At 38.5% G+C, this 18,330-nt stretch overlaps 2 protein-coding genes across 3 annotated transcripts in view; one reads left to right on the top strand and one right to left on the bottom strand.

The window, feature by feature from the left end:
- The first annotated feature begins 4,278 nt into the window (after positions 1-4,278).
- ddx21 (DEAD (Asp-Glu-Ala-Asp) box helicase 21) lies at positions 4,279-14,733 on the top strand. Its single transcript, XM_005467170.4, has 16 exons — positions 4,279-4,503; positions 5,858-6,097; positions 6,246-6,374; positions 6,471-6,546; positions 6,898-7,076; positions 7,173-7,290; positions 7,797-7,982; positions 8,318-8,463; positions 8,814-8,963; positions 9,077-9,238; positions 11,159-11,278; positions 11,668-11,741; positions 12,004-12,163; positions 12,438-12,572; positions 13,098-13,142; positions 13,284-14,733. The coding sequence occupies exons 1-16, from the start codon at positions 4,294-4,296 to the stop codon at positions 13,551-13,553; spliced, it is 2,400 nt and encodes a 799-aa protein (XP_005467227.2). The 5' UTR covers positions 4,279-4,293; the 3' UTR covers positions 13,554-14,733.
- A 1,200-nt stretch (positions 14,734-15,933) lies between these two features.
- The window catches only part of chs1 (chitin synthase 1), a 34,159-nt gene continuing 31,762 nt past the window's right edge, over positions 15,934-18,330 (bottom strand). For both annotated transcript variants that reach the window (XM_025906831.1, XM_019359330.1), the window contains exon 35: positions 15,934-17,154. In XM_025906831.1, coding sequence (XP_025762616.1) covers positions 17,077-17,154 — 78 coding nt within the window. In that variant the 3' untranslated portion in view covers positions 15,934-17,076. The remainder of the gene's footprint in view (positions 17,155-18,330) is intronic.

The raw sequence follows: 18,330 nt of genomic DNA, 5'->3' as shown, positions 1-18,330 counted from the left end.
CAAGCAGTTTGCACTCGGAAGAGGGACAACAGAGATCTCGCCTTTACCAAGTTGAAACTAAAGTGATTACAAAAAAATAAAAATAAAAAATTCGTAAACAAACAAATTAATTGTGCATCATCTAGCAACATTTACAATAATACCTTCAGTGGCTACTTTATTAGTTACAACTTGCTAGTTTGTGGTTGGATCTCCTTTTGCCTTCAGAACTGGCTTCATTCTTCATGCATAGATTCAACAAGGTGCTGGTAACATTCCTCGGGTCTTGTTGGTCCACATTAACACAATAGTGACATACAGATGCCACAATCCAAGCTAAGATGTACCTATACAGTGGCTGTTGAGTGTATACAGAACAAAATTGTAACTAAATAACCACCCTTCACTCTGCCAAATCAAGTAGAAAGTCTAAACCGACACTTTTGTATTTTTAATAATATATAAGCGTAATGCCATGGTGGCAAAGAAAAACAACTATTTAATTTAAATGTATTGTTCCATTGAAGTGTTTCATTCGGTCAGAGGCTTATACAAGATTTCATTAAAAAGTTATATGGCACCCTGGAAATAAAAAAAAAAAAAAAAAAAAAAAAAAAATTGGCTAAACTCTTGAAAACTTTAAAAGTCTGCCACTGTGTACTCAAAAGGCAGGAGTATGTTGGCCATATCCAGTGGAGGAGTTCTAGCATATACCTCAGATGCAGGATTCCCACAGAGCGATCTATAAACAACAGGAATAGATAAATACAAGGAAATAACACAACTGTAACTGCATTAGAGAAAACATTTCCATTATTATCTTGTGAGGCTGCTGTGTCAACAGAACTCTGCGCTCTGTTTTTAAAATTATCATGGCTTTAAAACTGTGCTGTCTGTTTATCACGTATGGATTGAAGTTTTTATCAGTCACTGCAGCTGTCAATTCCTGTGCAGGGATTTGGGAGTCCAAAGCCCTTCCCAGCAAGAATTAAGTTCCAGCCATGTACACATGCAGGGGTAGTGTGGTAGCAGGGCGTTTAACTGGCAAAGCTGAATCCAGCGTGTGCAGATGCATGAGAGCGTAGTTATGGTGTGAAGTGCAAAACTGTAATAAGGGTAAACCAGGAGCAGAGATGCACCAATTTTTTCGCCATATTATACATTTATGGCACATTTTACTGCCTGTTTTAACAGTGGTAAAGCACTTTATGTAGATTTTTTTTTTTTTTTTTTTTTTTTGTTACAGTATCACAATGGATGTGAAGTGTACGTCAACCAGCTATCAACACTCTGGATTCTCATCTACTTTGCATTATGAGGTCTCCAATCTTCCATCTGCCATTATCATTATATGAGCTGCAAAAGCTCAAAAAGGAAACAGTATTTTTTAATATATGACAAGATGTCAATGATAAAATATATAACAGCAAATTGTTAAACTGGTTCTAAAAATTGATAAAATTCATGGGATGATTCGGCAGTGACAGCAATAATGAATACATTTCAGTGTGCAGCTTCATTTTAAAATATTACATTGCCTGCTGGGTGTTTGTTTTATTAAATTATAGCTCTGTGCTGCACAATTCTCACTTCACTTACCTGAAGAATGAGATGGTATTTCCTGGGTAGATATAAAGGGTCCTATGAAGACATGCAGTGTTATTTCTGTAAGTGTGCTATAAATATGATAATATGATAATCTTTTTTTCTTTTTTTTTTTTACATGTTTGTGTTCATTAAATTCTTCTTTAGGAGCATTTGTCTTGCATTTAAGGAGTTGCCAAAGAGAACAATATGTTCTAGCGTGTGATGCAGTCCACTGAAGCCCTAGCTTTGGCATTATTGGACTCAAGAGACAGAAATTATATAGGTTTTTGTTTGTTTATGCTCATTCCCTTAATGAGTTCTAGTGAAGTAGAACAGCACAGTTGGAAATACTTAACTCCCCAAAATGAGAAGAAAACCGAACCCGATTAAACTGTTGGCTCTAGCTCTCCTAGGAAACATATCAAGTCTGTGGTTAATTTTTAGGGTATTGTCAGATCAAACTGTACCTCTTCTCATCTTTAAAAGCACAGGTTAACATAGACTAAACTAAGTGGGATGTCCATTTGTTGGTATTGTCATAAAGAAGCTGCATGAAATAGGACGGACAAAGCCATAGGAATAAAATGCACAGTAAAAACAGAGAAGAAAACTACTGCAGTTTTATTCTTTTTTTCAGAGTGCATCTCTTAAAACCGATGGTCCAGAAGTCAATTTAAATATTTAACTGAGCACACTGTGAGGCCAAGAGAAGATATATAAAGGCCTTCTGCATCTGATTTTCTAGAACATTAAAAACTGCCTCTTTAAAACTGGGTATCTCTGCCAGTGGATTCTTGAGTGGATCCTGTAGTTTCTGGCAACAGGATACTGGTGTAATGAAACTTTCTTTGATAAAGAATTGACAAACAAGCGCTTGTCTTTCAGTGTTTTATTCATCACACTTGTAAGAGGTCACAATTAATCTTCAAAAACTGCCTCTTCTCTCTATTGTAATTGTTCATACAAAGAAAAGTGACAAATGACTGGCAAGCGACGCAGATCAAAGTGTAAATTACTGCTGCTTTAGAACCACGGAAGGTCCTTCTGTTTATATAATCTCCTCATGATTACTCCAGTTTCTTCTTCCAGTGCAAGAACACACACTGGGTTAACCCTGCCCACCAGGACACAGGATATTCTCCCAGTAGAGATGGAAAAAAAAAAACCCTGTACAAAATATTAAAATATATCTTTTGAAAATGTAAACATTTGTTAGACAAACATGCAATCTGTGAACAGTATACTAGTTTCTTAAAATCTGCTTGCAATAAAGCGATTGCTCTGTGTGAAACAGTTTGTACCATAATGTTGATCAAAAAGATAACTGGCTATATTTAAATAAACTGAAAGTTGAAGACAAAAAATGACTTATATTTGCGTCACTGTTGTAATAACCAAGTTTTTGTCTTTTTTTTATGTCAGCCTCAGCAAAGAAGTTTTATTTTCCACTGAGTTATCCATATTTATTCAGCTCTTCAAAACAGTGAAGCTGAATAATGATCTTGAGGATATGATTTTTGTAGTTCCTCTTCAGGAAAGCGGTCTTTGAACACAGCAGGCCCATATAATGTGTGGGTAGTGTGCATTTCTGAGCACCACAGTTTTCTTTTCCTAAGGAGCCTAATTATGAATTCTCCTTCATATCTTTTTTTATAATTATTTTCATTTTCATTATTTTCTTTGCCTAGGAGTAGCAATCTCTCAATGACAAGGTTGTCATGTCCTAAAACACCTTTTATTGTCTGTTTTACCCTAAACAGGATCATAACTTGCACATGCTCCACTTAAGAAGACTTTAACTATAGTTAAACTGAAGTTATAACCTAAGTTAGAAGTTATTAGTTTATTACTTAAAAAAACTGTCTTGGCTTTTGCAACCAGGGCTGTCACCTCCTGCTTGCTGTTAAATAAATTCAGCATTTGCAAAAAAAAAAATAAGACTTCACGTTCCAAACCCAATTTTATAATAAATATTGTTTGTAGAGGGGACAACATGAGGGATTGGCTTTACAGAACATACATGAATGTTGTAGTAAAACAAAATGACCAACCTGAGCTGCAGCGGATCATTATGTGTCCTTTAACCTGTTCACTTGTTATCAGCGATTAACCCTTTCATGCATAGTGGTCACTACAGTGGACAGCTATTCAAAGGATGTTTTCTTGCATTTGTTTCAGTGTTGATGGTATACTTGCACATAAACCACTGCATTGGACACTGATGTGTAACTCCATACCCTGCCACCCACTGGTCATTTAATATTACTATAGATGTATGATGTGTTTCATTGTAATTATTGTTATTTAACCCTATCATACATGAATTATGACAACCTCAATCAGTATTTTTATTCATCTTTTCATGCCTAAAGACAAATAAAAATACTGATATGCTTAACAGACAGAGTGTACCATGTGAAACTACGACAGACTCTATATGAAGAGTATGTAGATGTGGTTGTGATGGTGCAGACGTGCATTCCTCAACCGCCATAAACAAAATAAACACTTTTAGGGCCGTTTGGCTGCTTTTTTCACCACCATTTCAGTTACTTGATTCTATGATTTGTTTTCCCTCTTGAGATCCAAAAACATTTTTTACCTAACATTTTAATTTTCAATTTTCAAAATTCGTTGTGATTATGCTGTAATTATTTCACGTTCTTAAGGAAGTGTTACTAATATTCTTTCTTGTGTTTGCCTATCCAGAGACTGCATTTAGTATCTATGAGGTCTATTTCTGTACCCGGATCACGAACACGCGTCGTCGCGCCGCCCTGCGCGTTCCTTTCCGTCCGCGTGCCCGTGGGTTTTACCTGTGTCTACGCTGAGGGTTTCCAACAGGGAAGAGAAATGCCATCAAAAATCATTTTTGAAACTGAGGATCAAGCAATGGACGAAGAAGTAGACACTGTCGCGGAGACTAAAACCCTAAAGGTGAGCAAAGCAGGTCGTCTCGGCCTGGAAAGAAAGAAAAATGGTTTTACTCGCGGCTCGGCTCCTCCGTGTTTTGGCAGCATGTGGCTGAACACGCTAACTAGCTAACCAGACAGCTAACTCTACTTAACTGTTAGGAAAACAGAGACAGATAAGATAACCGTGTGTAGCGAACTTAGCAGTGACGTATTTTTGCGCTCATATCTCGTGCTGTATTAAACTTAAATTTTGTAATGAGGAGGAAGAGCAGCAACGTGGTCCGATGGTGAGCTAAGGTAATGTTAGCGCATAATGCGAGTGTTAGCCATTTAACCTAGCTAAGAGAAGATCACGTGGCATGCCCATGTGTCTTAGAGTTGATCGTATGGTCTGACGAGACTGTTTACATTTGAGTACACATCCGCGATGTAAACACGAATTAAGTTTTGTTTACTTTATAGCCAGATGTTCTAAAAAAAAACAAAACAAATACTACTTAAAACAGTAAAGAACAATTTACTTATAACTATATAACTGCCGAATATTACTTTGATTTGCTAAATGCAAGAAATTCGCTAAAGTTTGTATGGCTGTCTAGAGTTAAGTTTAGTCAGACTTAAATGGTGGATGGCTGATTAGTGTTTGTTATTTTCAACCTCAGGTCAGGATTAATAAACCAACCGTTTATACTGGGAAACACAGTTTGGGTGGTTCTTTGGTCGAAATGATTTACTATAAGTTTGCTCGGCTAACGTTATCTGAGCGTAGCAGAGGGCTCATCTCTGGTTATTAAAGTAGTATTCCCATGATTTTTTTATTTCATTAAGTCATTAATTTATTCAATAAAATGTCAAAATTTGTGTCAGTCACCACGCAGATATCCATATGAAAGTGTTTTGTCTTTTGTTTAATGTGTTTTCGACGTCACTCATTTTTATAAGTGGCTTCAGAGTCCAGTGGTTTACATTAAGCAAAAATATTCCTGTTAGGATGCAGGGAGGAGACACTAGTTATTTTGCCCACTGAGGTGGCCCCTACTGAATAAGAGAGCAGATGGAAGTAGCTTCAGACCACTTTTTAATGCCAAAAACCACCCAAATAAATCTATATTATGAAAAATAACTGTAGATTTTTAAAGTCTTTGAATATTTTGCCAGCAGAAAGGTTGTGTGATACAGCAGATGCACATTACCCACTGCAATTTCTAAATGACGTTTTTGCTGATAATAGGACAAAAAGCACAACATCAGCCAACAATGTGTAGAGGAACTGAACTTTAAGAAAGGTTTTCACTTTTAAACTTTGAGTAGCTACAGAGTGCTTGGGTTTTCTGAATTTCTTACTGTTTTGTGTCTTAAAATGAAAAAAAAAATAGAACAAGACCAAAGAGGGCAAGAAGCTGAAGAAGCAGCAGCAACAGCAGCAGCTGGAGGAGCAGGAGGATCCAGACTGTGAGCCTCCTGCACCAAAAAAGAAAAAGAAAAAAGACAAGCTGGCGGCGGACCAAGTGAACGAAGACCTCGATGAGGCCACTGATATGAATGGCAACAGCAATGGTGTTGAAACGCCAAAGAAGAAGATTAAGAAGAACACCGAAGAACAGACAGACACAGAGGTCAGTGTTGATTGTCCTTAGCCAAAGGTCTAATTTTGGACAGCAAACAGTTTATGGGCATATTAATTTTGCCTATAAAGTGATCTCTCTGTGCTCTTTTCTGTTACCTTGTGTAATACATGATCCACTTTTTTTTCATGGGGATTAGAAAATCAAGAAGAAGCAAAAGAAGGCAACTGCAGAGGCAGCAACCAATGGACATTCCACCCCAAACACCCCGGTTCAGACACCATCCCAGTCAAGTGAAGACTCGGCCAGTGACAGCGAAAAAGAAACAGTAAGATCTGCATAGAGAATGTTTTTTGCTTTTCAGCACATCTTCTGGCTTCAGTTAGAGGTTTTTAAAACAAAACTGATCTGTTTTCTTGTTTAGGAAGAGACACCAGAGCAGAAAGAAGGGGCATTCTCCAACTTTAGGATCTCTAAAGTCACTATTGACAAACTGAAAGGTAAATGTCAGAGCTTTCTACCCTATTTTTATTTATTTTTAATTATATTTATTTTTATACAGTGCATCAGAATTAGAAGGTCACTGGCACATGTACAGTGTCTGACATGCTTGGTGCGTCATAGTTTTGGGTAATCATGTTGTTAAATCTGACTTCAGCTTTTTTTATGTAATGAAGAATTACAGAATTTATTTGAATATTTATAGACTTTTGCAAGCTTTCTAGGGGTAATCTAACATGGGCATAGGAGTTGTTGAAGTGCTTCGAGGTTTGCTAAATAATTAACTAATAACTAATTACCATTGATTCTCTTTCTTTCTCTGTGTCCACACTATTAATTTCCTTTTTTAGCTCGAGGAGTCTCTTATCTGTTTGACATTCAGGTAAAGACATTTAATCATGTCTATGATGGAGAGGACGTAATTGCCCAAGCCCGAACGGGAACAGGAAAGACTTTCTCCTTTGCTATCCCTTTGGTGGAGAAGCTCCAGAAGGATTCGGTGGAGATGGCCAGAGGCCGTCCTCCCAAGGTACACGCCCATACATGGCAGAGGTAGTGAATATTTATGGATGCTGTGATTCTGTGTGACTGAGTTTGTTTATTTTTTAATTTTTTTAAACTATAGGTTCTGGTGTTGACTCCAACCAGAGAGTTGGCTATCCAGGTTGCTAAAGACTTCAAAGACATCGCTAAGCGCGTATCTATCGCCTGTTTCTATGGAGGCAGCTCCTACAACCCACAGAGTATGTCACATACAGCAACACAGTTTTCTTTAAGTAAAATAGTCTTGGATGTTCCAGTTAGAAAAGAGGGATGTTTTACATGTATTACACATTTTAATTTAGCAAAAATTGTGGTTCCATGCACCTTATTTGCCTTATACTGAATGCCTCAAATGCACTACTTTTAACCCTTTGACTGCAGTAATTCAGGGCCGACACAAGGTGGCAGGACTGTATACTGGAACAGCCCATGGGCTTTTTTTTTTTTTTTGTAGTGTATGATTCATGGGACTTGCAAATTAACTTAATAACTGGGATTGCTTCAATCATGACTTCAGTTTCAGTGACTGTAAAATGTCGATGATAATCAGGGTAACTGAGACCATTCATTTGCTGCTGTTTTTTCTAGAAAGAGATTTTTAAGTAGATGTCAGAATATTTTTAAATGCCGTTTCTGTTTGCTGTTTTCAGTGAGCTATATATATTGTTATCATATAAAACTCCTTTTATTAACCTTTTCTTTCCAGTTGATGCTATCCGTAATGGTATTGATATATTAGTTGGAACCCCCGGCCGCATCAAGGACCACATCCAGAACAATAAACTCAACCTCACCAAAGTCAAACATGTTGTTCTGGATGAAGTGGACCAAATGTTGGACATGGGCTTTGCAGAACAGGTTGAAGAGATTTTGGGTTCATCATATAAGAAAGGTAAAGTAAATCTCTGGGTTTGTATGTTGAAATATGTATATAGGCCAAAATGGGCTGATAGGGTTTTAGTTTGTTTATCAAACTGCCAAAACGTCTGCCTTAGAGGTGCTCACGCTTCCTGATGATCAGTTAATCCAATCTGAATGTGATTAGCAGCACCTTGCTGCTATTTAGCCTCTTAACTGCTAGGCAAGCAGCAAGGGTGTGCTTAATTTTTCACAGGACTGCATAGAGTCCTTTCCTTTCCTTTTTACACGACTGTTTACTGAAATAGTAATTGTTTGAGTTTGGTTATATATGCAAATTTAAATTTTGTGCACATCTCTCCTGTTTAGACTCCGACACCAACCCACAGACTCTCTTGTTTTCGGCTACCTGCCCACCTTGGGTGTATGAAGTGGCAAAGAAATACATGAGACCCAACTGCAAACATATTGACCTGATTGGCAAGAAAACTCAGAAAGCTGCGACAACTGTGGAAGTAAGTGTGTTTGTGTGGGAGGGAGTGTGTAGAGGCTGAGACGGGTGCAATTTAACAAGCGTTACAGCAGTCTTGGGTCTTTGGTTTACATTGCTCAGAGATGCTTGCATGCAGGGCCAGTTAAAGTAACGGACTGTAAAATGAGCTCACATACATCTCCACCAGGAAAACCCAGCAAGTTCATTTGCAGTAAAAATTGCTGTATTTATCATCATCCACTTCAGTGAAGTTGTAATAAAGTACAAGTTTTTAGCCTGCCAGTTGGATTAATGAAAATCTCTCTCCTCTCACACCCTGCTTTCCCCCGCCCTGGTGAATCATTTGTCTCTGTGTGTCTTTTTCTGCTGTAGCATCTAGCCATAACATGTCACTGGTCACAGCGTGCGGCGGTGATAGGCGACGTGATTCAGGTGTACAGTGGCAGCCATGGGAGAACCATCGTCTTCTGTGAGACAAAGAAAGAGGCCAATGAGCTTTCCATGAATGCATCCATCAAACAGGTAGACGCACATACTTGCATGGTGCACTTGGCACATTTAACAGGCTGATGTGTTGTACGTGAAATTGGTAATATCCTCAATAATTTTATTTATTTTTTTCTTCTTTTTTTAAGAGCACCCAGTCTCTTCATGGTGATATCCCCCAGAAGCAGAGAGAGATGACGTTGAAGGGATTTAGGAACGGAGCCTTTGAGGTTCTGGTTGCCACTAATGTTGCAGCCCGTGGATTAGATATCCCTGAAGTTGACTTGGTGGTCCAGTGTTCTCCACCCAAGGTGAGAAGAGTTTCCAGTTATCTATAAGAATTCCTCAATTATGGCTTTATATTTATTTATTTATTTAATTATTGTAAGAGTGTTGATTTTATACTTGTGAAGATCAGTGGCTGTTGGATGAAACTGAGCAATTAAGTCTCGGTGCATGGATGTTACCTGCACACTTTCACACGATTATACATAACAAGATCACTCAGAGAGCGCATCTGCCCCAGAACGGCAAGGGTGCTGCTAACACTTTGATGTTTTTATGATGTTTCATTACAACTTGCCAAGGTCAGCCTGATTTTTATAACGACATGCTGATGTCTGACCTTTGACCAATGACCTTCAGGGCTCGCAAAATTTCAAAATCCCTGGTAGCCCTTTGGGCAGGCACTCTTCAGTTTTTGGTAGCCCAAAATAAATTTAACTAGCCTGAAAAAACATGAGAACAATTTTTTGATGGATGTTTTGTTTCCTTTACAAAACAAAACATCCATCAAAAAATTGTTAAAACACAAATTACAACAATTGTATAAAAATTACAATCATCAACTCAAATATTTGGAACTGTGTAGAACATGAATCAGTCTGTGTCAGATCCTGAATCTGAAATTTCCACTGAAGTCAAGGGTAAGAGGTGAGTGGAACCAAGATCGAGGCCATTTGCTTTTTGAAGTTTGCAAAGACTGCTAAATTTGGCCAATGGTAGTTCACTCTTTGCAACATAGTACGCTGTTCTAAACAGATTTTTCAGGACTTCTTCTTGTGCTTGGTTTATTTTTAGTATGTTTTTTCCAATTGCTGTTTGTTCTGGGAAAGATACTGCAGACTGAGCAATAATGCATTTCTTGCATTTCTCATGGGTTCTGATGGGGTCTTTCTTAAACTTACTGGTCCCAGTAACAAAGGCGCTGGTCGACTCAGATATCGAGGGAAACTCACAACACACCTGGCAGAACATGATGTTATTTAGCTCGTCATATTCCAGCCACAGAAATTCTTTTGTCCATGAAACCAAAAAAGCTGAGCTTTCTTTTTGCCTCATAGTCTGATTTGTCATAACTTTTCCGTTTTGTGGTAGGCTTTTCTTTGGCTGCCCCTTCTCACCCTGACCTGTCTTATTTGGCTCAGCAGAACTAAAATACCGGCGTAAATCCTGCTGCTTTTACACACGTACTTGCATAACGGTCAGCGATTCTCTGCGCAATCAACCTCTCACGTGTTTAAGCTTGCTGTGGGAGATTTCACTTGTCACGTTTGAATAGTAAGCTAATGAGTGATAAGACGATGTCAGAGGAATTGGTGCGCAATTAATCGTCACTCACCAATCAGTGCTGCCGCTCTCTACACACCGTTCGCGCGATCGCAAAGTGAAAGCAAAAAACAAGCGCAAATTCAAACTCGATTTCACATATTGACAGAGGCTCATCGATGCCAATGACATAATTACTCAGCTACATTTGCGAAAGAATGCAAAAGCATTGACATATATTTTCCCTTCCTATGATAGCCCGACGGGCAGGGCTGAGATAGATTTTGGTAGCCCGACTGGAAAAATCGCTAGCCCCGGGACGTCGGGCTAGCGATTTTGCGAGCCCTGACCTTGAAGCATTCCATACTAAAATGGTGTATTTTATTCTTCTCCATTTTTCATGTTCTTTATTCTGTATCTGTACACACATGGATCAGAATTGGCTAAAATCTTTGGGTCCTATAAGTTGTTCAAGATGTATATCATTGCAATATATATATGGAGTCTGATTTTTTTTTTTCCTTTTTTTTTGTTAAACTTTATTAACTAATTCAAATATTTTTTGTCAAGGTTGATCTAGGTACTTGTGTCCTCCAAACCCATTTCTTTTTGTATATATATAAATGTATGTGAAGCCTCAAACCTTCACTTTGTCTGAAGTTTTTTTTCATGTTTATTCTCAGGATGTGGAGTCATACATCCATCGTTCAGGACGTACAGGGCGTGCAGGCAGGACTGGAGTCTGCATCTGCTTCTACCAAAGAAAAGAGGAGGACCAGTTGCGCTACGTAGAAAACAAAGCAGTAAGTATCTTTTGAAATGCTCACTTGGGAGTAAAGACGGGCACACAGGAGGGACGGGCTTACCTTTTTGTTTTTGTTTTTTAAAAAAGAAGCTGTAAAAAAATCAGAAAAAAAGAACACAATCAGTCTTACTCAGTCATTTCTCTCTACATGTGAGAAGGAAATGGATAAGAAGATCCAAAGGGAAAAGAACAGAAAGGTAGAGGAGGGTGTTTAAGAGGCACCGGGTAAATAAAGGTGCTTAGAAAACCCAAGTGAATGTTGTCTTTTTCTTAGAGTTGGAAATGGATTCTGATATTGCTTTCCAATATTTTTACACAATCTGTGTGACAATGAGGCCTTCCTGTGTGACTGTTAAACTAACCACTTTTTATTTGCTATTATTTCAGGGCATCACATTCAGGCGAGTTGGCGTTCCCACCGCCAACGATATTATTAAGTCATCAAGCAAGGATGCTGTCAGGTAGGTAATTAAGGGGAGTGAGAGCCAAGGGCAAGCAATTATATTTTGTTACAGGAGTATGAAATGGTTTTAATTGTTTACTATTTGAAAGCTTGTATTCAGTCAGCCACAAGGTATGATTAATAATCAAGGGCGATGGTTTAGTACTTTGGCAGCTTAGTGGTTCCACAAAGCCTCTGCCTTAATCATGACACTGCTGAATGTGAAAAATCTTTCCTGACTGCGAGAGATTGATTGTTGACTTTTCCTATACTGTGTCCAGGTTTCTGGATTCTGTTCCAGTCGCGGCTATCGGGTACTTCAGAGCATCAGCTGAGAAGCTGATTGAGGAGAGAGGAGCAGTTGATGCACTGGCTGCTGCCCTGGCCCACATTTCTGGAGCCACAAGTCTAGAGCAGAGGTCACTGCTCAACTCTGATGCTGTAAGTTATTTATGCATGCGTACAGAACTCTCGCTATTATGTCATATTACGCACCGTTCACCCTCGCATACAGCTTTCCTACACGATAGATTTGTGTCTGCCCTTTGTTTTAAAGCCCGTGGGCGTTCTCATGCAGACCTAACATGTTGCCCCTGCCCACCCACTAAGTATAGTGCTTGTCCTCCATCTAGTTAGAAATGCGCTGTGCCTTTAGGTGATGTATAACTGTAATTCTGCCTAATGTGTTGTTTCTGTTTTGTTTGTTTTTTTGCAGGGTTTCAGCACAATGCAGTTGGTGTGTTCCCAGGAGATGCATAATCTGGGTTACGCCTGGAGAACCATCAAAGAGCAGCTAGGAGAGCAGATTGAGAACCACATTCACAGAATGACCTTCCTCAAAGGCAGAACAGTATGTATACACACTTAATATGTAGATATGTGAGCTGCGGCTGGTGTATACATAGATGCTAGACCTTTGTAAAATAATGGGTATCTGTGTGAGAGGGGGAGAGGTTGTATGTTGATGGATGTCTGCGTGTGTACAGTTACAAAGGACTGGGCTCAGTTTATAGACAGCAAGTGTTCTACTTTCTTATAAATTGTATATTCTTGCCAAATAGTAAAAAAAAATACACCCCTGCGTGCCACATGAATCATAGCAATTGATTTGACAATTAGAAATGTGAATTGGAAACCCACTGGTAAATGAAAATGCAAATTAAGAGAAGTAGTGAGTAAAATGTCTTTTTTTTAAATGTATTGTCCTGTTGTATGGGAATTGAGTCTCTCTGGTTGCACAATAAGCACAGAGCTAATTATCTACAGCATGTAAACAGAGGAGACATCTGTTAGTATAAGTGAACATATGTGACCATGTCCGTTTGACACAGACATTGAAAAACTCGCCATCTCACGCTTATTGTTTTTCTAACAGGGAGTTTGTTTTGACGTCCCAGCTGATAAAGTCAAGGAGATTCAGGTGGGAACAACAATAACCCCAACATCTGTTCAACATATGTAGTTGACTTCTTGTAAATGTGAAAAAATGCGAAAATATAAATTTCAACAGACTGGCAGTCCTGTTTGAAATCCTTTGTCTCCCCACTTGTTCCTCCATCAGGAAACATGGCAGGACGGTCGCCGTTGGCAGCTCACCGTGGCCACAGAGCTGCCAGAGCTGGAGGAGAAGCAGTTCAGTAACCGTGGTGACAGAGGCTTTGGCAGTGGTAACCGTGGTGACAGAGGAGGGTTCAGAGGCGGCAGGGGAAGGAGTTTCGGTGGAAGCGGTGGCCGTGGCAACGGGTTCCGGAACGGCGGCGGCAGCAGCGGCGGCTACGGCAACAACAGAGGGGGACACAAACGCACATTCAACCAAGCGTTTGATTACTAAAGTAATAATGTGTGGACTGATAGGACAGACTGTCACTCAGCTGGGCTGGCAGTGGTTCTTATTGGCTGGCTGGTCAACATTCTCCATCATGATGCAAGTTTAATTGTATAATTTGATATAGAATTCATTGAATCACAGAGTTTGAGGCATAATTTAAACAAAACGTGCTGTCGGAAGAGTAATACTAAAGGTGCAGTTTACCGTAAAGCTCAATATTTGTTTCCTCTGGTCTGTTGTGCATGTCATCCATCTAGATTTTTTTTTTGGCTCATCTGCACAGGTTTGGAGGTATGTGCAGCAGAAATGTCTGCCTTCTCTTTAATGTGACTAAATTTCACTTAATCTGGGCTGCTGTTTAATGTAGGTAGTGTTTTAGGGGGTGGGGTTTAGTTCAGATTTTTTAGGACAGCACGAGTGTCATTTAGTCCCGTTATATTCAAGAAAAGACGGACATCTTTACACCACACATCTCCAGAGCTGGGCAAAACCCACCAAAATATTCCAGATGGATACGTAGCACTGCAGGACAGAGGAGATTTTTTTTGGGGGTGAGCTGTTACTTTGATTTACAGATAGTTATCTAAAAATGGTTTAAAATGAAAATCTGTGTACCATATATACAAAACTAAGACTCACAGCCATTTTTGCGATGCCTGGTGTGTTTCTTGAAGGTGGCACATTAGCTGAAACTTTTGGAATGACATTGCAACTGAATAAACAAGCACCAAATTTAATTACTGGTTCAATATTGAAATGTTGGCAATATTCAATAACATGGCCTAAAGTTGGAACATGTCATCCATTGGGTTTTAGGTAAAGTGTTCATTTTTATGGGTGTTTGGGGAACATTGGCAGCAGTCACACTTGAGGCTTTTGTCCAAAATGGAAGATGCACAATCTTGTTCACGTCACATTTGATGTACAAGTGTGCTATCAAACCCGTTCAGTATGTTGCACTGTCACGTTTGAGATGCTGCTACTCTGCACCCGCAGAGAACAGCGATGGTGCTGACCTTTACAAATGTGCTCAGTGTCAGATTGCTGCCTTACCCTCAGCTGAAACCTCTCTCCCCAAAAATATGTTGGATGATTGCTTTGCAATTGCCTCTATTTAATAACTTTTGTCTACTGCTTCCATTCATTTGAATGAAATGACTTATTCATTAAAAAGGTCAAGTCATATTGTGTTTATTCCTTCCAAAGGGGGTAAAATAAGTACATAACATGCTAATTAAGTAGTTTAAGGCATTCGTCTTCTGTCAGAATCCGACTGTAATAAACTACACTCACTGAGCACTTCAATAGGTAAAGTATCTAATTAACTAGTGGTAAGAAGTCAACCCAGTGCATTTAGGCATATAGAAATTTTCAAGGTGAGCCGTTGAAGTTTAAACTGAGCATGAGAATGGAGATTCAAATAACTTTGAATGTGGCATGGTTTTTGATGCTAAACAAGCTGGTTTGAGTAGTTCAGAAACCGCTAATCTACTGGTGTCTTTTCCCCACAATCATCTCTATGATTTGCAGAGAACGATCTGAAAAAGAGGAAAATATCCAGTGAGTTGAGTGAAAATGCCTTGATGCTAGCTCAGAGAGAAATGGCCCCAAACTGTTGTAAGTTGATAGGAAGGCAGCAGTAACTGATATAACCACCCTGATAGCCACTCCTGTCACAATGGCCATAATTCGCACAGAATAACCAAAACTGGGCAACAAAAGCTTGAAAAACTGATGAGTCTTGATTTCTACTGCATCATTTAGCATAAACAGTATGAAGACATGGATCCATCTTAGTTTGTATCAACGGTTCAGGCTGTGGGTGGTGGTGTAATGGTCTGGGAGATATTTTTTTTTGGCATGCCTTGGACCGCCATAGTACCAAGTGAGCAACATTTAAATGCTACAACCTACCCCTGTTCCTTTGTGACCACAGCAGCAGGAAAATGCACCAAGCAAAGCTCAAATAATCTCAAGATGGCCTCCACAGTCATCAGATCTCAATCCAATAGAGCACCTTTGAATCTATAAAATAGCACATTCACATCATGGATGTGCAGCTATGTGGACCATAATCTTTGAGGAACATTTCCAGTAACTTGTTGAATCTATGCCGAGAGGTCCAGCCCGGTGCCAGCAAGGTCTGCCTAATGAAGCATGTGCTAAATAAATATAGTACTAAGTGCACGGGTGGATTACTAACAGTTTTGTTTCTGCTGTATTTTATGTGCAGTCAGACTTTCACAGCAGACTGAGAAGAAACAAGTACACAGAACTAAACGTTGCAGGGTTAGTCCACTGATTCGGTTCCTTTACCTAGCACACAAACCAGAGCAACACTATAAGTCTGCATTACACCAAAAAACAACAAAAACAGACAATCTGAAATCTGCATGATGTATGTTTAATTATTTAAATGAGCCACACATTGCTATTAGATAACAAAGTTGAGTCACAGTACATAAATATTCATTTTACTGTATTGCATAGTTAGATCAGAAGTTGTAAGGTTTATTGTTGACAGACAGCTTGACATTTTGTTCCGTCGTTATTTAATATTTTTCAATACAAGAACATTTTTGCCCACAATAATTTTTAAAATTTACCAATTTTGTCCACTTTGTCTAGTGCATTGCTGTACTTGGCAGACATAATCACAATATACTGACACAATATTGGAAGGGCAACACAGTTTAATTACACCACAATATAAAATAAACTAAAAGAATTTCTTAACAACCGTCTATGTGCAAATATTGCATTACTGGCACCGTTTCCTGCACATTCAAGTACCTGTCAATATTTTAATATTGACCAAGGATTTAGATACACACTTTTCATAAATACCCAGACAGATGAAAATATTATACTCCCCTCTACATCTAGCCCAGTACTGTAGTCCCTTTTATTGATTTGGATGCAAGAGTTGAAGATGAACAATAACCGGATTTACACAGATTTTTCAGTAAACTTAAAATGCATCTTATTTCAAAGAGCTTTTTTTTATTTGTTTTATAGTGAGGTGCAAAATCAGTAAACCTGATGGATTCAACTATAGTTCTGATAGCAAAAACAGCAATCTTACAAGCAGTTATATTAAAATGAAACAGCCGATCATTAAAATCACTCCATCCTTTGATATTATTGTGTTAGGTCCCATTCTCACATGTTAATAATTCATTGTGCAATGACAAACAAAGTTTATTGGATCTGTTCTGACTGATTTCCCCTGTGCCATTTGGCCTCCCCTGCTGGATTATACCGGGAGGCAAAACAGCTGCTACATAATAGATAAAAAGTAAATTATTTCCTGTGATGGAAAGCTAAAGACATGGGATGTCTACAAGGACTGTGTGACAGTGCGTGCTATGATCATGACCAGAATGTACCGTGTTTTAATGCAGAGTGAAACCTGAGGAAAATGAACCAGAGTGGAGGAAACGGCCCTGAGGTGGCAAAAAGCTTGCTAATGATGCCACTGTCGGCTTGTTGTTGCGTCTCTGCAGCTACATCTTCTTGTTTCTGACTACAGGTCTTCAGTTGTCAAGAAAATTTCATTGTGTGCAGGGTTCTCCATAATGAAGTGGCCATCACCAGTGTCTTCCTGGATGGCAGGGAAAAAGGTCAATCAGCATTTTCCAAAATACAGGAGTCTTTATGTTTTAAACTTTGAGAAGATGCAGCGTCTGGGTTAGCGTTATGGACAGTTGAAATATACTTCTTTACAAGGAGTTGTATGTTAACAGATTTCAGTGAGACCACACTGTTGGAATCTGGAATGGTTTGAGGCACTAAATTCATCGTCTGTGGCCTAACTGTTGTAAGTTGGCTTCACCTGACCTTAGTCTTGAACGTAACTGTGTCAGTAGCTGATAGGACTAATACTTGAGGAGAAGCATTTTTCCTTTCTTGTACTGCTACTTTTACTTAAGTTAAAGGTCTGATTGCTTCTACCACGTCTGCTGATGTTATTCTCCCCGCACGTTTCACTTCCGTCTCCAGTGAATGCTTTTAATGATGCACACTGTGTGCTGCAAATGCCCCCTCATGTTTACTGGTTTAGAAAAGTTTTGCGTCCCAAATTGGCTATTAACAGGTAACGGTTGTAAGGAGATCTTTATGCCAAAAGACAATTTAACACAAATGGGCACTCTTCAGAACTCATCATCATGTACGATCATCAGATTTTTAAGATTTCTTTAATATTAAAAAAAAAATCAGTAATAGTTGTGAATGTTAGACAAATTATACTTTTCTTATAAATTAATATTCTTATACTTCTTTCTTATATGTTTCTTCTACAAGTATTAATAACATTTTTCACAATGGTGCATTATTAAAAAAGTGCATTACAGTTACATCTAGTTTCTCTCATATAGTGATGATTATTACCCACTTTCACCTCTTTTAATAATTAATGAATCTGGTTTACATAAATACATTTTTTGTCACTTAATTAAGAAACAAAGTCATAAGAAAACAATTTTGTGTGTCTATGAATGCCATATGCTTCTATATGTGTGAACCATTTTATTAATGATTAATAACTATTTTAAATATTTTGCAGTCTATAAATAATTCATCATGGTTTAATAGCTTTTTTCCCCTGCAGGGACACAAAAGTAACTGAACTAACAAAAAGCAAGTAAAACCAAAAAGCTCTCAGTTTTTATGTTATGTTATTTTTAAATGTATCTATTTGTTTTAAATCATATGGAAACTAGTTAGTTTCATTCAAGTATTAATTAATTATTGTGGCCCTGGTAAGTTTTGAACTGTT

This window comes from Oreochromis niloticus, linkage group LG1 (assembly GCF_001858045.2).
Source record: "Oreochromis niloticus isolate F11D_XX linkage group LG1, O_niloticus_UMD_NMBU, whole genome shotgun sequence".
In the NCBI taxonomy this organism is placed as follows: Eukaryota; Metazoa; Chordata; class Actinopteri; order Cichliformes; family Cichlidae; genus Oreochromis; species Oreochromis niloticus.
Note: the sequence above shows the minus strand (reverse complement) of the source record. Positions and strands in the feature narration are given on the sequence as shown.

Excerpts from the sequence above, each read along its gene's own strand:
- ddx21 (XM_005467170.4), top strand. The coding sequence starts at position 4,294 with ATGAGGTCTATTTCTGTACCCGGATCACGAACACGCGTCGTCGCGCCG. Across the intron at positions 4,504-5,857 it reads CGGAGACTAAAACCCTAAAG|AACAAGACCAAAGAGGGCAA; the intron begins GTGAGCAAAGCA and ends AAAAAAAAATAG. Across the intron at positions 11,742-12,003 it reads TCAAGCAAGGATGCTGTCAG|GTTTCTGGATTCTGTTCCAG; the intron begins GTAGGTAATTAA and ends TACTGTGTCCAG.